Below are 25363 nucleotides of genomic sequence, written 5' to 3'. Positions count from 1 at the left end.
ACTTATTGCTCTTTCTGACACAAGCTCTAAGGGATTTGTGTCCATTAGCTAATGAACCAAGCATGCTTACATAAGGTTTATCACCTTTTTTGTCATGTTTTATAGTGAAAAAATGTATTTAGTTTTGGAAAAATAAGTCATCATTAAATCTTGCATATTATATCATGAATATAAGTGTTCATTTAATTAATATCTATTGCACCTTTTAAGTAAACATAAACTGTTCATAGGATTCTGGTGACAAGTTAATTAGACGACGGATGTTTTTAGTTGAACTTAGTAGTTAAACCTGCAAATGTATCTGGAACCATTGTTTTTATCTTATTTTTCTCTTCTTGTTTTCTTCGCTTAGTGAAAATACATTTTAATAATACATCAACACCTCGTACACAGTAACACCAATCCTAAATATGGACTCTTCCTGTGAACTGAAACCTTTTTTCTGCTTTCATAGATAAAAAATATACTCCTTTTACATTTTCATAGGAAGTATTTGCAGAAACATTTCCAAAGCCCGACTAAAGCTTTTGATTTTTCTTCCCCAGCAAACACTGTAGATGTATAATATTTCTGTACAGTTCTAATGAGCATCATTACTCCTGCATTGATGCAGTGCCAAATGAGCTCATTGAATTTTTAAAAAGGCACAGTTATTTAAAGCAAGTGATTTGAACATTAAATCTGCATCAAATATCTTCTTGAGACTCACATCACAGCAATTAAACATATTTCCTAAGCCCATTAGAAATTAAATGGATAGTGGTGGGGTAGGGTAGGTGCTGATTAAAAGAGCTCTATAAACTTGGAGAGGAGGGAATAATGTACTGGCATTCCCTATACTGACTGAATCACAAAAAGCTCATCTGAGAGGACAGCAAGTTCAGCCGCTTTCATCTCAGCCTGAACAGATGGTAAGTGTACACAGCATTACTAGAACCAAGTCATTTTTAAACAACCTACTAAGATCTTTATCACTGAATGTGTTTACGAGTGTAGTAATCCATGCTGAATTCATCTGCTCAGAGCAAACCCCTTTCTTATGTCAAAACCCCCATCAAAGCGCCACACATCACGTTTGTATTTTTTCTCCCGGTATCTTTGATTCACTGGAGGTACATCAGGCGGCACCTGTGCCGAAGAATTTAATTTCTTCAGCGGATGCTAAGAAGCGACTCTGTTCTATTAGAGGGAGCACACTGTTCAGGACCATCGCTGTAGTCCAGTGAGCAAGAAATCTTGGCAAGACAAACACGATAAGCTCTGCCTCTCCTGAATCTTGACAGAACGCTGAAATTGTGTGATTGTTACAGGAGTGAAAATCCCTCAGGTGAAAAATACAACAGCGTAGCTTCACAGCACCTCACACTTATTTGGCAGATATGAGTCTGGACATGTCACAACAGCACTGCAATACATGGGAACAGCAAAATTAAAAGACCTTCTTTGAAATCCAATTTTCATATACTATTCATAAGATCCATATATGTTATTGTTTTCTGCTATAAGACTTCCTCAGTTCAGCAAATTAGCTTCAAAATTGGCATTTTATCTTTAGAAAATTAGCTTTTTATGTCAGCTTCTTCTAAGAAGACTGAACATCAGTTGGAAAATACAGTAACAGCATAAGCATAAATAGCAGGTACGGCCATAAATGTCAGCAGGAGATGGTTGATTAGATGCAATCTGAGTTTTAAATGAAACATCTGGAAAACGAGCTTAAAAGAGACAGGATACTATAAGGCAGATGCCAGAGGCAGTATGATACATGTGTTATCACCTCATATTTTATTCTGGAAGGACATACTGTGTTAGGAAAATTATTAAGATATAACATCTATCACTCTGACACATGACTCGGGGAGCAAATTTGGGGTGTGAATGGCTAAAAAGCTCATTTTCGCTGTATGTTAGAGCACTAAAATAATCTAAAACAAGGCATCATTAACACCTTCCAAACACCTTTGTACAACACTTAACTTTCATCCTGCTGAATCTCGCCTGTCGTCTCATGACGTCAAAAGAGTGAGAGACAAAAAAAATATGATTCACACGATTAATTTTTCCAAGAGGGAGAGAGAAACAAAGGTGGAAAAAAAGAGAACAGAACAGACTTAGTGGTTAAAAGTACACTGACCTGCTTATGTTACAGCAACAAAGTGCTGCCAGTCTGCAGGGTGCAGACTCAATAGCCAAATACTACAACAGGGCAGAAACACATGTAAGTCGCATGTTAGTCTCTAACATTTATTCAGTGATCAGAGCTTGTGAGGCAGGGCAGTTTCTACAAGCAATACTAACTTGACACAAGACAAGTGACATAGAAATGCTCTGAAGACAAGACACAGTGTGATAACATGCAACACACACAGACAGTCCATTATAAACCAACACAGACTTCCCTTTTCTGCATGTTCTCCTCTTTGAAGAAAATCAACTTAACAAGGCTGTATTGAGTGGCTCGCTTGCTGCATCACAATTCACTTCCTAAAGCCAGGTCTGCACAGAATACAGTCTTAAGTACAGATTTAAGGCACCTCTCGTTCCAGTTTTACCAACAAAAAACAAACGAACAAAAGTAAAGTCATTGTGGAGTAAAATGAGTTGCAAGGAGCTGTAGGTCACGGGCACAGATTGAACAGCTGTACTCCTAGCACAGGCTGCAGCTACAAGCAGGGCGCACAGTGGAAGCAGAATCAGTGCAACGCTGCAGCTGACCACATCAAAGGCCTCAGCTGTGGGAAGTAAGGGAGAGAGGAAGGGACAGTATGACTCCCACAGCAGTCTTACTCCAGTTTGTGGAGCAAATATTGGTAAAACAGGACTTTCAGCTGGTAACGTTTACTTTCATGTAGCACTGTCAGAACACAAGCGCATCAGAACATAACTATCCACCTATAGTCCTACTTCTTAACATAAACAATTTTTTAAAAAGCTATCTTATCATTAAGTTAAAGCAGTAACTAATTTATGTTCTTAAATATTACATGGTTTTAAGTGGTTGGTGTCAGGTTATCCCTCCATCTGTGCATCCTTTCATGTCATTAGGAATGCTCAAGAGTGTCATGATTTGTTAGACTCCCCAGAGCTACGCTGAGGTCCCATGGCACCCCAGCATAGCATTCAAACAGTATTTGGAAAGAATGACATTTTATTCAGGTGTCAGTCAAATTCAGATATTTTTACCTCCTAACTTGTCACTGAAAATGAATGTTTTTTGCAGTTAATCTTTATTACAATAGAAATGTATTCACTTATTATAATTATAAAATTATGCAATATTGCATTGATTTGTCAACATTAGGATCTTTTGGTTGTGTATTATTTTATTATCTTGACATTTTGTGTGGGGTTTTTATGTAAAATACTTCCTGTATTACGACTACTTAAATAGGCAGAGCTGACCTTAGGACATGCGCTCTACTTTGGCACTGGATGTAGGAAAATGTAATTAAACACTGTTTTGGCCTTCAGCAAATGTAATGATGCTTTTTGCATCTACAAGCCGATTCGATCACAATGAGGGAAAAATGGAGCAACATTAAAAGAGTGTCCATATTTGAAATGGACCCACATTACTGAATGCCATAAAATCTGGTCAGTTAACTTTCAAACTGTGCAGCACAGATCCTATAAGAAGATCACACAAGCTATGACAGCCACAAATCTGAAATAACTTGAGCAAGCAAAAGTTGAGACGAAGAGTTTTCTGCTAGAGGCGGCAAAAACACTTGTGTAGTGCAACTAAGAACAAAGATACATTTCGGAAGAGACGCATGTAGAGACTCTGAAAATTGCACTTGCCAGTATAAGCTCTTATTATGTGTCCTGGATGTTTTAAAGGATATTTATTAAAGAACATAATCATTTCTTTTAATAACTATCTCAAGATAAACCAAAGCTGTTTCCATCACAATAATGAACTTGACTTCCTTTTGATTATCTTCCCTCTACTGAGCTACACCCACACCTCGTTTTCTACTTGTAAACTATACTAGGAAACAATATGGTAATCATTACTAAGAAACAATAATATCTTTATGGAAACTGACAAGAACATGGGGTATTATTTCAGCTCTGGAGACAACACCTTTGCTTTTGTGCTTATATGTTTTTCAACACCAAAATAAATCTTGCTGTGAAGTCATGAAGAGATTAGTGTTGCTTGACTGGTGTGGAAAATAATTTTCAGAAAGTATTGTAGCTAAGCCTGTGATCATCAGGACTATTTAAAGCAACAGTGTGCGAACTGCCGAGGGAGAATAATCTACAATGAGTACATGAGAGATATCAGCAGCTGTTAGGTGTCATATTATTCAGCAGTTTGTTTTTTTGTACACAAAACTGTGTGGAACCTTTTTGCTGTATATATAATTAATTTGCACAAAGTATATTATTTATATATTTCATCATGCATAACCATCACATTTCTTGATCTTCTCTTCCTCTCTCGCAGATCCCTCAGGTGAGCTACGCTTCTACAGCTCCAGAGCTGAGTGACAACACCCGCTACGACTTCTTTTCCCGTGTGGTGCCTCCAGACACATACCAGGCACAGGCGATGGTGGACATTGTCAAAGCTATGAACTGGAACTATGTCTCTACTGTCGCTTCAGAGGGAAACTATGGAGAAAGCGGGGTTGATGCATTTATTCAGAAGTCCCGAGAGGACGGTAAGTCCTTCTTCAAACATTTCCACAAGCATCCCCAGGTATTTAAAATTATGTTAAAGTGGTTCTCGTTTTTGAATCTCATTTTGTCAACCACCAAAAGTGTTTCCGTTTGAGTGAGAAAGAAATTCAGCCTCTGAAGTCTGAAATTGTAAACAGTATGATATTTAAAACTTTTTAAAAAACTGCTGACTTTAAAGATTGACTTTAAACATGATCATTTTCACACAGAAGCTGGTTTTGTTGCTGTTGCATTATTCTTTGTGTTGCGTGCTATTGAGAGATGTTCATAAAACAGGGTGAGGTTTGAACTGGTTATTTCGATTTCTTAAACTGAATTAATTGCTGTCAAAATGATCTGAAAATAGTTCTCAGACAGGATCAAGAGTCTGGCTTCAATTTTCTTGTTCTGGCTTTACCACTAACTAGCTGATTATCTTAAGCAGAGATGGCTAATGGCTAATGCTGTAAATTTGAACCATTTCAGTGAAATCTGCGTTTGCAACCGTTATCTCCATGGAATAATATGAGCTACACAGGTGTGCAGTCAGAGCACTGAGGGAATTAATTTTGATTATCAAATTCTGAGAAGGCTCAACAGAGTGGCAGTGAACCTGCAGAGCTAGCCTGAGGCATCATAAGGAGATAGCACTGCACAGTGCTGGAAATACAGTCAGTTTGGTGCAGCAAGCTGCCGGTACACAGTCAGCCTGACCCCTGAACTTCTTCTGTAGCAGAATGTAATCACTACAGACATGTCCAGTACTCTCTGTGCCACTGCGTCCACTCAGTTTCTGCCAGATTCAAGCTGCTGCCTATCATCAGTCTTCCTGGAAAGGCACCGACAGCAGAGCCCCCTGTGTGTCCGGCTCAGCTACCTCTTTGAACAGTCCACACAAAGGGGGAATCAAAGCCCCACAGGGAAATTTAAACTTTTCCTCTTCTTTTTTGGAAAATAATGTTTTTTCCCCACATACTTTAAATTATGTGTTTAATACTACTTAATACTGACCTTGCACATACACTGTATCAGCTTAAAAAAACATATTACATCTTTTAAAATCCCAGACTACACATAAAAAGAGGCAATGAGTTCTGAAGTCATGCCAAGAGTGGAATCATGCTCTAAATGAATGGAAAACGAACCTCAGAGAAATGTTCTTGCACATGATAATATGTTGAGCACAAGCTGGTGTAAATGATTAGCTTCAATGTGTTAACTTAAAATAGGTTTTTCCTATATTAGAAAAACCTATTTTATAAATCTTTGGGATTCTGAGTTTATGATATGAAACATAATGAATAAAACCTGTAATTTATGTCATGTGAAATGAAATTTTGAATATACTAACATATACTTGATAATATACTGAAAGAATCTTAAGTAATCCATGATCTATATTAATCTACATAATCAAAATGATAGCCTTCTGAAATCTTATTTTTTGGGGTTTTTTTTTTTTTTTTTTTACACCATCTTGGTTTAACTGAAACACTTTTTATTAACAGCTGTCATATGAAAAACAATATAAACAGTCTTGAGGCTACTTTGCACTGTCTTGAGGAATCCATTTCCACTGTTGCCACATCTTCAGTGCTCAAGTGTAATCTTGTTTTGCATCATTCCCGAAGCACATTAACAAGTCTTTTAGGAATATTGGTACTTCAGCTGGAACCTGAACCACATGGTATGGGCAAGCATTCTGTTTCTCAGAGGGAACAGACAGGTTTATCAGCTAACAGCCTATCAGAACTGTCATTCTGCTGCTTCAGATTTCAATCTATATCTTTTAACTTTCATCGGTAGAATTGCTCTCAATCACTCTTTGTCGTAAAAACAGTTCAAACACTGAGACAACTGGCTCATTTATCAAATACACTACAATGATAGAAGACAGGCTATCACAGTGGAACAGACAATAGTCTAGAGCAATGATTGTTTTAAACAACTGTAATAACTGATAACAACTGATAATTTGTGAACAGACATTACCTGAACTGGTAAAATGCTATTATATCAACATTTTTTTTAGGCCTAAAGATTAACTAACCTGTTCCAAGTTGGTTATATTCAAGTTGCGTTCAACTATCATTGTTCTATATATCCATGTATATGCACTGATGTAGATCTACAGTACCACTTGTGTTTAAAAAAAGAAGCGTTTATTCTTATATAAATGTGAATTCTTTGATTCCTAGTCTTGTGTACTTTGACGTCACATATACACATATATATGCATATATTATACTCACACACACACACACACACACACACACACACACACACACACACACATGCATATATATATATATATATGTATATGTATGAAAAGTCCTGTCAAGTCAGCCCATCTATATGCTTTAAATTGGACTGGAGCAAAACTTTTACATGTCGGCTTTTAAAGAATTGTTGAATCCAATCCTTTGGTCCAGTTCAGGTCTTTGAGTGATTATGTGAGCGAGACAGACAGAGGAGAAGCAGACAGCTCTGTCAAAATCAAATCCACAGGTATTTGGTTGCTAAATGGGTTCTGCAGTTGTCTGCTCACATAATAAAACAGCCAGATCACAACTGGCCAAATGTTCTGTCTCATTAAACAGCCAAAGGCCATACTGAGCAACAGTCTCCCCTGCCTAATGTCACCGTGGCCCTTTGCTGTGCTGTTTTGTGTGGAGAAAATCAGCTTTTTTCTCTAACATTTTCCATGCTGAAGGAGGTTAAAAATAAAGTGTAGTCCTATTGAATAAAAATGAAAATATTTTTTTATTAGGCTTACACAATCACTGGATTCATAAAACTTCAATTACTAGAATTAGTTGTTTATTCTGTTAAAACAACAAAACCATCAGGTTTCATACATAAAATCTGAGTAGAATTGAAACTTATGCCCAGTACTACTTTTTCATTGAGAATATTGCTAATTATGATGTTGATGAGAATCAGGCAGTTGTGTTGACCCTCAAGCTGTATGATGTTAAGGTCCTCTTGTCAACACGCTCCAGATGTTTCTGTGGTGTGGTTCAGACAGTTATTTCTCTACTGAGTCCCGAGCAAGTTTCAGCCTCATAAATGGATATTTATAATTTTTCTAGCAGTACCCTGCTGTTTTATGATTCTGTTTAAGACTAGCTGGAGGACAACTGTAAAAAGTGCCACCATAATGCGACAAAAAGTAGTCCGGCCATTTATATATCTGCAGAGCTTTACTGTATCTTTGTTTGCTTCCAAGCAAAATAGAAGTGAACGAATGCATTGCTGTTTGGTATTCAAAGGAGTGTAAGTCCTGGGATTACTTGTGTGTGTGTGTGTGTGCGCGCGTGTGTGTTGGATGATTTGGTAGAGCTGGAAGCAGCGGCACAGGTGCTAAAGTGTTGTGTTAGATGTTTGATAACACAAGGTCCTACTGTGAAATAATCTGGTATCATTGATCCAAGCTCACTGAACTTTCAAGAGGAAACTGAATTAAACTGATTTCACACAGCATTTGATCAGACTGGCTGGACAGAAAGGAAATAACCTTTACTGTTTCTGTGAAAGCAAGCATGAACTACAAGCGGGTGAGCACAACTAAGAGATCCTCAAGAATGGGCATGCATTTCACCTAACCTTGGCCTTCTTTGTACAGTAAGATGAGAACTGAGTTGAGATGGGTTGAAATGCTTCTTGTGGTTCCAATAGCAGAGCGGTTAGGGTATATACCACATGTGTGCATATCCCTTTATTGATGTAACCACTGATCAAATATCTCCCTGGGGTCATTTGCTGTGTGTTATCCTGCTGGTCTACCTCCCTCATTTCCTGTCACTATGCCACTAACAAAATAAAGGCCAAATTCTAAAAGGTGCCTTAAAAACAGCTTCAAATGACAGCATCGTTTTAGTATTACTAGGCAAAATTTACAACTGAATCGAACAAAATTCAATTTCACAACGAACTTCAAACTGACTGTTCAGTTTCACATGAAATATCTAGACTTTCTTCATCAAGTAGGAGTCTCCTATATTCAGTTTTAACAGCCTCTTTAGAGTTCTGCTTCTGTCGCAACAAATCAAAGAATAACACTCTGCCAATGCAGGGCAATACAGGTAAATGCATGCGATTGTTTACTACATGCCTAATGACGCTAATATACAAGAAGACCAATCCTTTCCAGATGGCCCAGAAGTCTGAAATCAAAGTGAAGATTATAGAATATACACAGCTGCTAATGCTAATGGTCAAAGCTCCTTTGACTACGATGACCTGGATGACTGAGAACCTTCACAGACCTATGTTTGTTTGTTTTTACTGTGTTAAAAAAGTCATTTCCAGTAGCTTTTCCAGTAGTTTGCATTTATTGCATCTAGTGCATACAGATCATCTACGCAGTCAAAACCATATTGCATACATATCAGCTCTCCTTTCAGCATCTACTACTTCCAACATTTTTTCTTCTTCAAAAAGGCATCATGAAGTCAATTTTTAATAACCACATAACACATTTGCAAATCCTTCTCTCACTTTGGTAATACAACCTCTAAAAGAGAGGTACATTTACTGTTCTATCATTCAAACATCATGAGTATTTCTATATCCTTTCTGGGGTCCAGGTAATTTCACTGTAAGATTCTTTGGGATGATTCATGTATAATTGTGAAAGTAATCAATAGAAAGTTAAAGACCTCTATTACAATTGCATTGAATGAGAAATAGTATTATTAAAGGCCATGACTTCTATTTTTCATAGGTAAGAATTGTAGATGCTAAAAACATGTTGGGACTTGTGAATTACTCCTTATTTTGTTTTGTGTTACATTGATGTGAAACTTTGTTAGTTACAGTAATGCAATTTCTGATTGAGCACACGAAATATGTTGACTTTATCAAGCTTCAGCTATGCTAGCCATTCTGTGATTATTTCATGCTTCTTAGAATAAAAATTAAAACCCATTACATAAATAAACCACTATACAGTGTTGTCAATACTATTTATGCTAGGCAATCTGGTAATCAACTAAATACATCGGCGATATAATATAATTATAATATAATTTATAATTTGTAAATCGGCGTAAATAAATCTGGTAATACCTGAAATGAGTAAAGAAAAACAACTGCTTATTTATGCAAGATAATTCATAATTTTATTTGGGGGGTGGGGGGTGGGGGGGTGTTATATTGGTTGGGTCTGATTACCCCCTAACCCCCCTGGAAATTATGCCCCTGACTAAATTGATGCCAGTCCAAAGAAATGAGAAGTCAGATCATGACCAAAATTATTGGGATTCATACACAGACGACATAAATATCTAATAAAAATTTCATTGCACACTCACTAAAATAGTTGTCAAGATATTCCTACAAGTATCAACCACAATATAATAATAAATGTTAAGTATGGAGATTGCCAGCGTGAGTGGGTTTCACTCCAATGATGACAGTGGATTTGTGCTAATCCACCCAGTAGCTGTTGAAATATTTGTTGTTTACCAACCAACACATATTACTCTTCCTAGATTAACTGCACTAGGGGAAATAGTTCCTAAGCAGCTTCAAACAGGCTACTTCCCTTCATGTAACCATGCCACTTCTTTAAAAGTTATGAAGAGCAAATTTTAGACCACGTTTGGTTAAAATCTCAAAGTTTAATTTTGAACAAAGAGTAACTCACAGTTTCTGCAAAGTAAGGCCACTCAGGAATTTGTTTAGTCATGCTGAAATACATTATATTCTGAAATGACAAATAATATAATAAAAGAAGAAGAAAGCTTTTGTTTTTTTCACTACTTTATTTTCACTGTAAGGAGACACAGCAGAAGAAAGATTCAGGCATAAAATATTAACGCTAGACTATTCAAATGTCACATGCAGGACCTGTTTGCATGAGCCTCATAACTATGTCAGCCCCTGTTTGGGCATGATAAACAGTGTCATCATCAGGACAGTTTGTCAAATGACAGCATGTCAGGCAACCATTTCATCTGCTGTTGCTGGACTGTGACTGAAAACTTCCATCATTTCAGACACAGAGCTGTTTTCCAAAAGCTGTTTTCATTTGGGCATATCCTTTGTCTCAAACTGCCTCTTGGGATTAAGGCTGGAGTGTCATTATGGAAAATGATTAAAAGAAAAGAGGGATAAAAGTACGGTGCCTTGTTATAGACACCATTGAAATGCAAGACCGTCCTTGATGCACAAGTCTTTGGTCCTTCACAAGATTTTGTTGTGTTTGTGATTCTGTCCGAAAAGCTGCTATTCCTCTAGTGTCCTTATTAGAGAGCGCAGGTCTTCTATAGTAATGGAAGGTGCACTCTGTGTCAGTTTATTCTCACCTTGTGAAAAGAAGTGCCATTTTCTTTCAGTGGATATTGTATACCTATTTATTGCATCCTTTATATAATCAAGTTTAGTGAGTATTATGGAATCAGACGGTCCCAGTATTTGAAATGAAAGGTGATTATTTTGTTTTTCATCTGAAGCAAGCCTACAAGACGAAACCTTAAATGTCAGTATGACAACGTTTCTTCCCCCTGCCCCCCATATGGCGGGGGCTTTACTTTTCCTAAATTTGGACACTGACATTGCAATCTGCAATTAATTGAATGGATAGTATAAAATTGTAATTAATCAGATTTCCTTGCAAATGACAGTAGAAGCAGAGGAAAAGGGCAGCAAATATAGCACAGCGCAGGATGACAGGGGGATTATGCAAATGTTAGAAATGAGAGTTGCGTACTGCACCCTTTGTCATGAGGGAAATGTCAAGAGGAGTGATTTGAATACTCATTAACCTGAAAAGCCGTGAGAAAAATATTGTCAGAAGAGTTTTTCAATAATATTGAAAATGTTTCAATAAACACAGGCTATTACTTACTTATGTAAATTCACCTTATGATTTTATGATACTATGGCTATAATTAAGCTATCACTATGACAAAGACAGAATACTATAGTCTGTTTAATGAATTGATTCTTATTAATACAGCTTTGTTTTGCTGTGATAGTAAGAATTACTAGAACAGGTAATCAATTCAGAAAAACAGATGACAGCATTATGTAAATTTATAGCTTTGCATTATAAAGTGTACTATTCCAATTATACAATGTGTGGAAGAAAGGAAGTCAGAAGACCGGAAGGAAGAAAAGACGCAAGGGAGGAACATATTCCTGCACCCCCGGTTTAACATGTCAAACACAGGAAATCCTTAAGAGGACTTAGACAGCTGCTCCTTCCACTTCAGGCCTTGTTAAGTTCTGATGAGTGCCATATTGGGCTTCCGAGGGTAAAAGAAAACGTTAGGGGATTTTTCTCGTAAACTGTACATCCACCCATGTCCTTGGTATTATACTTGAAACCCCAGCACTGTTCACCTATTGAAATTATTTAAACTACCTTATCAGCACTAAATGGCCAAAGGCAACAAGACTAGAAGCCACAGAACCATTCAAAGGCTACATTTAGATTTCAGGATTCATACATAAATCATGTTGAACAGATATAGAAATGAAGTTATCTAATTTCATTAAACTCATACTGTAACATTTTGATGGATTTCCAAATGCTTTTGACAATTTTAATTTAGTTACATTGTTATGCTGTTCTGTCTACTTAGCACTTCCCTATTTTCCACTGTTCATTACCTTGTTTGATTAGCACTTTGCACCACTTTGCAAATGATTTCATGCCTTTACAGCTGTCACAACTACATTTTCAAAGGATGCTTTATGTTACTTTCAACCACCTGGAACTTGATTCCTCAGACTGAAAATCAATGAAGGGTTTTAGCTGCAGGTGCGCAGAGAGAGAACGATTGTCAAGACTTTGCCACTGATCTTGTATTTGCATAATGTGCTTTATCTCTATCATGTCACAGAGAATTGCCAACCCTGCATTGCAGAATATCTCAAACTTTCACTGATGCCACAAAACACAATCTGTCGGTTCTCTTTATCGGGTTAAAGTTTCTCAGTTACAATATCTAATACTTTACTGGCACTGAAAAGTGAAGTTGTGCAATTCACAAATTTTTTTCTGGACATGCATTTAAAAGTTTAGAAGTTTGCATAATTGGCAAACGAACACATTTTGTGGATTTTATTAAAAATGAGTGAGTGAGTTAATAAAGAGATACCAATTGTTCATGGAGAAATTTAACATTTTCCACATTGTGAAAGTATAAAGATTTAGACCAATATGCTGATGCTAAAGCAAATTTAGAAAATGGGGTATACTTATCTGAGAATAGTTTATCACTGCATCACGGAGAAGGTGCAAGTCTTGGGCTCAGCCAATATAAAGTAAAGCTGCTTAATTACAAAAAAGATGAGGTAGATGGGTCCTGCTGCAGTGTTAGGGTATACTTTTGAACCATAACATACTTTAATAGTTCTGCACATTTCTGAAAGAAGCAAGGATATGTAACATTTTCTGTCACTTGAAATATAATTCTGAAAATATTTGACCATTTGTAATGGGCTTATGTACCAAACCAGAAGCAGATCTCTATTTATATCACTTTTCACTGATGTTCTCAGACTGAAATCTCTTACAAAAGAGCACTTTGCACTATTTATAAGAGCTACAAAATATAATGCATTTACTCAAGGGTAGAAACCTGATTTGCTTTTAAGTAACAAATTCAAAGACATGTCTAAACCTACAGTACATCTGTGCTTTTTAATACTATCATGATACGTGTGTTGATTCCTCTTGTCTTTTCTTGGGGAAAATAGAACTGCAAATGTAACACAGTACTTTATCATGTAAAATTTTCTGTTAATGTGAATACTTAGTAATACTGAATATAAGGCTAACTCTTCAGGAAGTAGGAGAGGACTATTTTTTATTCATTAGAAATCTTGTTTATTAGTAATTGTGTCTTGGAGAAAACTGTTAAAAACAAGCAGTGCTTTCTCATAGCCAAACCCTATACATACTCAGTCACATTTGACACACAGAACAGTGTCAATGTATTGTCTAATAATCAAGCACTTTACTAATTACTGTGCCTCTAGTCCTTCTGTATCTAATTCTTATCAGAAATAGTGTAATTTAGTAGAAAAGAAATCCACAATTTATAGACAAATTAACCAATGAAAATGTGCTGCACCTGCTCCTGAAAAGCAAAGCAAACCAAACACACCATTTATGACATCCAAAGGATCAAAATAACCTACGATTATATGCCAGAAGACAGAATGTCAACCACTATTTCATTTTGAAGCGTGTACCGATTACATAGTCTAACAGTGTGTGTAGGTGCAGGATCATTTTCAGAAATTCTTGGAAAACATAAGAATATGCCCCTCAAGGCCTTCTGTAGCTCTTCACCCAAACCCACTCATGATTAGAGAGCACCATTAATGTTTGCCTTGCAAGAGGAGGCAGTGCATACTTTAAACTCTTCATCTTTGGCTTAGAGATATATTCACATTAGGAGACATGCTATGCAGATTCTCCTTAGTAAGAGGAAAGTCCCGTGTTTGTCAGGTGACTCATTTTACCACAGTGCAGAAAACCTCATTTCACAGTGCTTAGAGGCCTGCCTTTGATTTATAAATCATTTGCACTCAGAAAGAAAATGTCATTCAGTCATTCTCAAATCTAACTCATAGTTACCCCAGAGCCTTTTTATTCAAGATCTGGGAACTCACTAGACGACATGCTATTCAGCAAAACTGCTTAATTAAAAATAAGACAAAGTTCTTTTCTAAAGAGTAGAAACACATTACCCAAATATCTACGTATGGATTTATGCAACCTTCGGTCAAATTGTCAGCTGCATATGGAAAAATAATAATAATAAAAAAAAAACCCCTCAGATTGATACAATTTAGAACTTCACAGTTGCTGAAAAATAGGACAGTGTTGGATTTCTCAACCTCCTGCTGACGCAGACAAATCATTTGTGCTTACACCACCGAGTTGAAATAATCATTTTAATGTATGTCATGGTAGTCAATAAACAGTGCTCTCGCTTGTTCCAGTAGCAATAACATTTCAAAACATATTTCTAAAAAAAATGGATGTGCTGAAACGTAAAACTAGGGTTCTTATGAATATATTTTAAATTTCAAATAGATCAAAAGCCCTACCACAAAATATTTGATATCTGATAATTGTTACTAAATTGACTTGACATTGCAAGTGCCGTGATTACATGATTTCATAAATAATGTAAAACGAATGCAGAGGAAAATAAAAATAAATATTCTTAGCAGTACATCTTCCTTTTGTTGCACATCTTTCTGATTCAGTGGGTACACCACTAACATTGACCCTAAACACTGAATAACCTACTTATAAATAATGAATAAAGGCATTAATAAGTTATTTCAATGATGCTTTTATTGAACAAGGTCAAAGTGTTTTTCGTCCATGTTTATACCTCCCACCCTTTATAACATCTTGTGCTTTCTTTAAAAAGTACACTGCAGTGGAGGCACTGCATGTTTACAGCACGCACTAACTTGAAGAAACAGTGTGGGATGAATAATATGTACAAAATAGCATGTTCTGTCACTGCTGCCCTCTTGCCCTCCATGAGCTTCCCCTGCACTGTGGAGATAAATATAGAGTGTGTCCACTTCCCTCCGGGACTTACAGTGTGCTGATATCAGAGCAAAGTTGCTGACAGATGTTGGACCAGTACTGGTTGCCATTTGGCTTAAGAAAATAGCCATGTCAACAAATACTTTCAGTTGATCCATCAGCTTAGAGGCCGGAGTGTAACAAAAGTTCCACCATGCTGTGGCCTTATATAATACTACTTTCACAGATTGTTAGCAGATTCATCAATACAAGTTTGAGTGGACCTTTTTTGTTGTTGTCGTTGTAATAGAGGCCAAAGATTAGAGCCTTGCAGTCAATTTAGCCACTAGTTGAGAGTACAGCCCCTGCAAATTGGTTCTTTCTATACCTTCTTTTTGATATTTAGGAAATAAAATATATATCTGTACCTGTACCAGGTTAATCATCTTAGTTTAGACTATTTAGTGTATGAATTTTGATAATCAATATGATGTACAGCACCAGTTAAATGGAATATCATGAATTAAGTGAATCAAAGGGGCAATGTGTTGATTCGACATGGTGTGCAAAATGTTTTAATTCTAATTTTTGTCATGCAGTTGGTCAAAGTTGTTTCCGAACATCCCTCTGCTGTTTCACCAAATTGAATTCACCCCCCAAAAAATATTCTAATGGATATTATAACATAAAAACTAGTTTATGTTACAATTTCTTATTTCTTTTTTCTTTTTTAACAGCATATAATACTTTATAACGTGCCTAAGTAACCATTAAAAGAAAAGCAGGACACATTTCATTGCTGACTACAATTCTAACAATAAATGTGTGGCAGGGTTAGATTTCGCGTTGTTACAAAAAGGAAAAGCATGCAACATCAAACATAACTACAGCCATCAAATACATCAAATAGTTTCTGTAAAAAAACAAAACTGATGTCCAGTACAAATGCTGCCAGATCTGTCATGCGAAAGTAGAATGTACTGGCCAACATTACATGAATAAATTCATATAGGCTTTTTTAAAAACATGTTTCAGTATCTATATGTGGCATGTGAATATAGCTTTTTGATAAATCCCATTTAGATTACAACATATTTTATTTGGGGTGTCTTGTGGTATACTATCATTATAGAAAGTACATAACACAGGAAGATACACCACAGTCTTCTTTAATCCAATCTAATTTCACACACCACCATGCAGATGTCTTTCTAATTAACATCAGAGCATATCCCCTTGAGTATGTTTGAAACCCATTATAAGACTACACAGCAATCTGGGAAATTGCTTTCTATCATTTTGTTTCATCTTATGCTTCTTTGATACCCAAATATCCAACAGTACCATTTTAGTAACATGGCATAGATTAGCAACTCTATTGCTACTGGGTTGTTGAAAAATCAAGAACTCAAAATGTTAAAAAGACCTGGCACATTGCTGTGGCTTCTGCTACTTAATTGAATCAACATGATGCTTCAGGGTTTGGACTGATATTTTAACATAAGTCCAAGCTGACATATCCATCATGTCTCAAATGACATGTTTTATCTGGAAGACTTTGGCCAGGGAGTACACGACATTGTTTCATCTATCCAAGTTATACCTGAACTAAAAGATAGTGTTTTAAAGTGTTTTGAAAAGCTAGGTAATGGAAAACTGTCCTATGGCACAGACATAGCAAACTCTGTACTGTGTGTAAACCTTTTAATCATATTTGCCAGTTGTTACAGCTGGTTTAAAGAAACTGTGGGTGTACTCACACTAGGGTATGTGTGCAGTGTCCAAGCACATTTGACCCCCAAAGTTCAGTTTGTTTGACTAATGTATTCATTTTGCTCTATGTGAACAGTGCCCTGGGCCAGGTGTCCTGGCACTGTTCCTGGAGAGTCCTGGCCCAGGGCACTCTGGGACATATTTGTATAAAATATCTACAGTACAGGACTGTCTATTTTTATGGTCTCTTAGTACATATCTACTGTTCTCCAGTATAGATATTTATCTACTCTGACAGAAAAGTCAGACAGAGAGCATGTGTTCACTGAAATCTGAGAGGGGGAACTTGATTCGCACGAGCTTCACACAAAAAACAGTTCAGCCTAATTTTCCCAGCAGTACACAATAGTGAAGCCAGGACTCGTCACAAAATCTAGCCCAAAGCTGCTCCCCGATAATAACCTGATGAGTTATCCAGACGGAGCAAAAAGACATCATTGCGTCTGAAATGAATTTTAAAAGAAGAAACAATGTGTATATGCACACACATACAGTACAACCACATATAGGTATAATAACTAAGACTGCTTTTATGAAATGGGGCAGATAAAAGCTTTAGATATGAAAAATGGCACAGATGCTTGCCATAATCAAGACAAATTGCATTGATAGATAGGGAATAGGGGCCATTCATCTTCTTCCCCCAAATAAAAAAGCCATTCATGTTCATGTGCAGTCTCTGTCATGTACCGCGTATACACTTAGTCAACATGTTGTTCCTTTGTAATGTTTTACACCTGGTACAGGCAGGAGTTGTCTTTAATTCACCCAATCTACTGAAAATAGCAAAAATGGAAGAAATCTGTTAGTCTGGGCCATCTCTGCAGCTCTGCAGTATATAATAATTATAATGGGATATTATACTGTAATTGAACCCCTGAAGAGAAATTCATTTCCTTTCATCCCGTCAGACCTGCACACTGAGGTGAGTGCACAGCATCAGTGACAGAAAAGCACCTCAGGGACTTTGGGGTGGGAGATTTAGAGTCTTGCTCCAGGACACTTTAGCATGGTGGTTGCTCTAACATGGGACTGAATGTGAGCCTTTTCAAGCAGGGTCAGTCCCCTTAATGATTTCAGTGCGAGGTTTCCCTCTTTCTCTTCCCAGTGCTTCTCTCCCTCACACTCACTCACTGCATTCTGATAAGACAGGAGAAACATTATCTGTAAAAAGAGATAATGTACCAATAACAAAGCGCTGCAGCTCATTTATAGTAACATTTTACACCACTGAATGGTCACGATTCTACCTGTACTCTTCTTTTTCTAGCTTAGAACCAATTCCATCCATCCATTTTCTCTCACTGCGCCGGTTTAAAAGCAGGACACTTTGCCAGTTTATAGCAGGCTTCTGGTGAACTGATTTGCATAAATCATGTTGTTTACAATTTACTAAATCAATGGGGTATTTTTTTTTTAATCTCTGTGTACAGGTATCACCATGGGCTGGTTTTGTTTTTTTTAAGTTTCTTAATTCTTTGATCTCATGTGCCATTATCTGGTTGACGTAAACCACCGTGATCACACTACGGAGGCAGAGCATTGCTGATCTTTAGAGACTACTGGTCAGCACCATGGCTATACAGAGAACTAATAATGGAACAACACTGCTGTTCAAAGCAGATGGGATTTCAAAGCTCTGGTTTTGTAATTATTAACTGATTGTGTATGTAGCCTAATAAATAATTTGCTGCCATGCAACAAAGCACCCAGGGTGTTGATGTATTCATTTAACACTGAAAAAACTGTCAAGTATCCATTGATAGAAATCGGCTCAACGTTAAAACTATAGAGGAAAAATTAGTTTGGTGATATTTCTCTCTATTTTCCTTGTGTATTTCTATCCTCCATATGAAAATGATGTCTGTTTGGTTAGGGCATCCCAATAAACTTAGTGTTTATGTACCTGCATCTTTGTCACGCTGCCAGCCTGGGGCTATTTTGTGCGCTTCTGTGCTACTCTTCACCAGCCACATGAGCTGAGCTGCAATCAGCTATGATGGTGGGGAATATTTAATGTTCATGGGAGCAACGTTTTTCCCACGGGTGTCAAATGAGAGGGAATATTAGTGTTCCGAACTATTAAGGGAACAGAGACCAGAGCTGACAGTGGAAGACACAAGAGGAGATCAGCAGTCTCCTGAGCAACGGATATTTTTAGAGGTGATTTTTCAATTTGGCTCAGAAGTTGAGAATTGTATAGGATAAGTGTTAGGAAACACATACAGCTCTTGAAGGTTTTCACAGTAGCTGCATCAGAAGTAGGAGCATTGCATCTGGCGTGTATTTGAACATTTGAAAGATTCATCAGGACAGTTACAACACTGAAGGTCAGTGTTTGGTGTTGAAACCCAGCAGTTCAGTCTCTTTCGCTCTTTCACTGATTGTTATTGTACAGGTAGTTTTAATGTAGCCAACAATAAAATGTAACTATAATTCAATATGTACCTGGAGAAGTACATTTCATCGTTTTCATAGGATTACTCTACAGTTGCATTTAGTTATTTCATAACTGTCTCTGCATGTTGTTGGTCAGCTTGCTGAGTTTAAGGAAAGTGTTGAAAAGTGGTGTACAGATAAGAAGGGGCCAGTCCTTCAAGGCATCCCTCTAACTACATCCTGTCTGATAGCAAGATGGAATCAGGCGAGTAGTTTATTGAAAAATCTGATTCTTGTAGAGACTGGTCTAATTTAATAATATTAATATAAAATTTGCAATAAGCAAGACCTATAATTAGGCCAATTAAAAGCCACTTAGGTTGTGTAAAAATACCATTCATGAACTGCCTGGCATAGCTGAATCATATATTTATATATAAATATATTTCTCTGCATTAGTCTATAGTCTTTTTGGAAAATAAAAAAAAGTATCTTGCTCAGTGGCTGCTTCCGTCTTAGGATTTGAGCCATGACTAAAGATATTAGTCAAATAACCATATCTTTAGTCATGTTATATAACAGTAGTAAAAAGAAAAATAAAGAGGAAAAAAATCAAATGCATAGATAAATCAGTGGTGAAATAAACTGCCATGTGTACCCTAGCGCTAACAGAGTTACACCAGTGGCCCCGTGGAGGACCCAGTTTTGTGCACGTCCGGTCCTTCTGGTATTCTCTGTGCAAGTTAAACAATGCTGCAGCCTGCCGCTGTGATGTGAGAAGAGAAGAAAAGGAAGGGATGAGTGCTCTGCTTCGATATAGCAGATGTTGTGGGAATGGGGGACTGAAGTACCAGTGAGGCAAAGACATAGAGTCTAATGATTGATAGAGTCTCTGAGAGCCGAGCTGCTGCAAAATTTCCCATGTGATGTGAGTGTAACGACAGCGAGTTACGCAGATAAACCTCTGTTTCACTTTAATCAAAGACTGAACCGTCAGGAGCTTTTATTTTGTAAAAAGATACGTAAATATCATGACTTATAACATACTGTACAACCTTTCCTACATACTTCTAAATATTTGATTCCACTTACCGTTCACTAAAACAACCCTAGATTTACACGCATTAACCTTTGTAGATCCATGATTAAAACTACAGGATGGGAAGCACAAAGAGAGACTGTGAATAACCATTAGAGGTTCATGGTTCACTACTTTCAGTACTGATTGAAGCCAGCAATGCCATTTCAGTTTTTAAAATTGCATAGTGTAACTCTGACTCTGTCTTTTTGTTAAAACTGAGGACAGAGCTCATCATCGGCAACAGTCAGGTTTCTTCATGCTCATAAAGAATGCATTTCCTCCATGACAGTAAAACACATAGCAGGAGCCATCTGAATCTCCTGCAGATTCAGAACACTAACTACTTTTAGTGAAAACCTACTCTTAAAGACAAACTATAAATGGACCAAAATGGACTGACAACCTGTCAACATTACTACAAACTCCAAATCCTCTCCTTAAACACATCTAAACACAGATCTGTCACTCCACTATTACATAATGAACTCGCCCTTTTATTCAGGCTAGTACACTAACCTTGCCCAGTGGTTATCTACAAGATTTACTTCTAGGACTGCAGTTATACTGACTAAACAGACTGATGACAGTTTGGTTAACAAGGCTTACTGAGAAGACATTTTCAGAAATATTACAATATCATAACTTCACATCAGATTTTGGCAACAACAGAACAGCCAGTATTGCTTGCTACTATAATCAATATTGAACAACTATGTGAAACGTGTTTAAAGAAAGTCTTCCAGATCACTTTGTGAGCAGTGTGCTCTAACTGCTCACAAAGTTTTATTGGCTTGATAAAGTAGTTTGTTGTGTAATCTTGCAACACCAGACAGCAAACAGATGGCTTTGAAAACATGCCTATGCCACCTTGCCTGAGTAATCATTACTCTTCACAGAGAAACCTACCTTACAACGTGCTCAAAAGCCAAAGCGTAAAATAAATAAACTTAACTTCACCTGCCTAAATATAAATTAGGAGTGTTATGATGATGTGGAGTATAATGCCATCTGCTTTGGAAGCTTTGAAATTCCAGATTACTAAATGATGACTCGGTTAATTGTGATATTCAAGTTGTGCTTTTTTGGCATGTAAAAACAAGTAAATTAGATGTTCAGATTTGATTGAACTATTGCTTGAGTGCAGAAGGAAACATTACTTAACAACAAGACATCAACCAGTGCACACAACAGGATGAATCTGTTTCTCCAGTAAAAGAACTTCTAATCCATTTACTGAAAAGGGAATTTAAATGTAAGCCGGAACTGCTGTGTTGCACTCATGACATGCATGACCAGCAGAAATCTATACATGAAAAACAAGAAAAGGTTTCAGTAGAACAGCATTGTTATATTTTCTCCAGGATAAAATAAAACAATAGTGCAAGCCAATGACTGATCTCCCGTTTGACTTAACCAAATGTGACTTTTTGTAACCATGAGTCAAGTAGCCCAACGTCATTCATTTCGTGGCATCCTCTATTTTTTACTGATATTTCCACTTTCACAACCTATTAGTAACTGAGCAGGGGCAGGTTTTGTTTTATGGTGTGAGTATGACTGCCATGAACTGGACTAGGGGGGTATTATTTCTGCATTGATTGCTCATTGGGCGGGCTTTGTACTGGGTCCCGAAAGGGAAATTCATTAGCATGTGCATATTCTCCGTGGCATTTTGGCAGGGTGACAAAACAGTTATCCTGAAATGTTGCATTGGGAGTTAAACAGCCTTAGCTTGTTGGTAACCAGGGGACATCCCCTCTTGCCTTTAGATTTGTGTTCAATAGAATGTAAGAAGGTGTGGATGCTCTTTAAATTGATCCATGGAGAATTGCTGTAGCTATAAATTGGTACATATATTCTTTCATGATAATTTCCTTGGCAAAACCCATCAGCCATTCCCACATTGTTGCAATTTCATCATGGCTGCTGATGAAATGGATTCACCCTTTACAGTCCTCAGTTAATACACAATTCTAATCTCATAAATCTCTTTTCTTTGCGTTTCTTTTTTTTTTGGTGGCTCAGAAGTTAGAGTGTGTTGTTTGCTGTTAAGAAGGTTAGTGGTTTGATCTACAGTTTCTACATCTATAATTTATGTTAAAGTGTCTTCGGGCAAGCTAAAGAAACACAAGTAGCGCTTTATTCATCCATTTGGGTTTGCATGTGTGCATGTGTCTGTGATTGCAGCTTGTAGTGCAGAAAGCGTTTCAAGTGCTGTCGGAGTAAAAAAACATTATATTATAGTCCATTTACCATGGAATAAACTAGGAAAGGGAAAGCTGTTACTAACTAACAAACCAAACTAATGTGATAGTCTAGTTACATGGTTTAAATCTGCTGTGAGACTGAACGTCTCATAGCAAGAAGGTCTGAATCTGAGAAAGGCCTCTTTATTAGGTTGATTAGTGATTCTAAAAAAAATGTTGGTGTGACAATAAGTGGTTATCTGTCACTCTGGTAACCTCTCAAAAAATTACATTAAAAAAAATTGATGACAGGGTGTACACCAGCATGAGAGAGTTGAGCCAAGGATAGAAAAAAATCTTTGTGCATTGAACACATGAAAATCACCAAATTAGACAGGAACAAATTGTCACCAGTTGAATGTTAAAATAAGATAAGATGAGATACCTTTATTAGTCCCACAAGGGGAAATTTCATTAAACTATTTGTATGTGTCCAAGTGGTAAAAGAATAATCCTTCCACCTGCACAGCACTAAGCAGCTGCACTGTCATTCAACCGTTAGAGCATCATGTACTGTGTCATTACAGTCATCTTGTTTTACGTAGAACCAAGACAGTCCACATTTTTTAAATAAAAGTAAATAAATGAGGAGTAAAAAGAGTTTGAAATTTACTGCAAAATTTCTACCCTTGAAATGTATTCAGTGGTTAAAACTTTTTTATTAAAACTGTTGTTTTCTAGGATGAAATAAAGGCCAAATTGGCCAAAACTTCAATAAGCTAATGGGATTTTTCAAATTATTAGCTTCAAAGAGTCAGCGATGCAAATTTCAATACTGCATCCAATTTTGAAACAGCGTTTCAGTTTTCCGCTTCACTATGCCTAAAATATAACAGCCGGAATTTGCTAGTTGCTTTTGCTGCTGGTCATTATCTAAATAGATAACTAATCAATATCACAGGACAATCTTGTATATTACCCCGAAACAATTATCTGACTAACTGAATTGGAAATTGAAGTAACGTATTTCATTTCTGTTTCTTTTTTTCTACTTCCCTTTCAAACGTGGTACAATCCTGGGACAAGTACCAGATTTTTTTTTTAATTGAAACAATCCATGTAATAGAAAAAAATGCAAGAACAAAAGGAAACAGTTCCCAGTTAGAAAATGTATGTAGTAGCGAATGCTACTGCCCCCTGGTCTCACTGTCAGAATCATAACCTGAATTGATGGTTAGTCCCGTCTCCAAAATGCCTTCTTTTTGTCCAAGGAAAACCTTTTTTTTAATGCCTTGCATCCCTCATTCCGTGAAATATTGCACCAGTGCACATTTAATAGTGCATTTATCATAAAAAAAAGTCCAGAAGATTGAAAAAAAGATATGGGTTAAAAGAAGACAAAGGCATAATTTGAGTTAAATTGCATCGTAAACATGTTCTCCTAATGAAACATTTGGAAACATTGTTTTTGTTTTGTTTGTTTGTTTTTTTTCCCCCCCAATCAGGTGGTTTGTGCATTTCCCAGTCAGTGAAAATACCACGTGAACCAAGATCTGGAGAGTTTGACAAGATTATCCGGAGGCTGAGTGAGAACCCCAATGCTCGAGTAGTCATTATCTTTGCCAATGAGGATGACATCAGGTGAGTACAGCAGAATCCTGAGTACTGTCAAGTAACATAATGTTTATCCAGACTTATCTCAACTACTGTTTTTAACACTTGCTTAACACCACATACCTATTTTTATGTCATGGGAAATAAATTTAAAAAAGATATAGTTCTTCAAGAAATTCAAAGCTGCACGACGAGCAGGCATGTGTTAAATCAGCGGGCTAATTAGCAGGTAGCTCAGTAGGTACAGTGGCCGCCCCATGATTGGAAGGTCGGGGGTTTGAATCCACTGAATGGCTACCCTGAGGTACCCCTGAGCAAGGTACCGTCCCTACACACTGCTCCCCGGGCGCCTGCTTAGTGGCTACCCACTGCTTCACTGAGTGAATGGGTGAAATGCAGAGAAAAACAAGTAATTTCCCCACGGGGATCAATAAAGTATATATCATTATTATTATTATTATTATTATTATTATTATTAAATCAGAGGTTCCCAAAGTATGGGGCCCGTTGGGAGCACGCACTGGGCTCTCCAAATCATGGACCTACAGAATCCCACATTCTTGATTTTTAGTTCACAAACACTTCTTGTAATTACTAACTACTCCTGACATTTTGGAGATGTTAGCTCTTTATTAGGGGTGCAACGATACACAAAATTCACGGTTTGGTTCGATACTTTGGTGTTACGGTTCGATATTTTTTCGACACAAAAAATGTTCATGTCTTTTTAATTTGTCATTTATTAAAATTATAAATATTTATATTTTAATTCAAAAGTACAGTTTTTAAATTCAATGTTGCTGAAACAACAAAATAATAAAAATAAATAAATAAATCTATCTGATCGAGAAATCACTCATCTTTGGAAAAGAGTTTATAACAGAGAAATGGCTCTTTCCAAAATAAAAGCTATACTATACGCTTCTTCTGGGCTATATTCTCAGCAGCATATTAAACATATCATGTCCCCATAAGGAGAATCATGTGCTAACGGCTGTCTAAATGACTCGGGTAAAGTTTGTAGCATGAGTGCTTGTTGTTTTTGTCTGCTTCCACGTGTCTTTGCACTACGATGATGTCGGCGTAAATGTGCAGTCATATTCGTTGTGTTCCCACTAGTGCTGTCAGCGTTAATCTCGTTAAAATGACATT

The 25363-nt window shown here is 36.9% G+C and overlaps 1 protein-coding gene across 2 annotated transcripts in view; it reads left to right on the top strand.

Moving 5' to 3' along the window:
• Window positions 1-25363, top strand: part of LOC308406775 (metabotropic glutamate receptor 4-like) — a 219593-nt gene that overhangs the window by 144377 nt on the left and 49853 nt on the right. For both annotated transcript variants that reach the window (XM_080897992.1, XM_080897993.1), the window contains 2 exons: window positions 4454-4670; window positions 24103-24238. In XM_080897992.1, coding sequence (XP_080754118.1) covers window positions 4454-4670; window positions 24103-24238 — 353 coding nt within the window. The remainder of the gene's footprint in view (window positions 1-4453; window positions 4671-24102; window positions 24239-25363) is intronic.

This window comes from Rhamphochromis sp. 'chilingali' (assembly GCF_963969265.1).
Source record: "Rhamphochromis sp. 'chilingali' genome assembly, chromosome: 12".
Classification (NCBI taxonomy): Eukaryota; Metazoa; Chordata; class Actinopteri; order Cichliformes; family Cichlidae; genus Rhamphochromis; species Rhamphochromis sp. 'chilingali'.
This window is presented reverse-complemented; position numbering and strand designations above follow the sequence as displayed.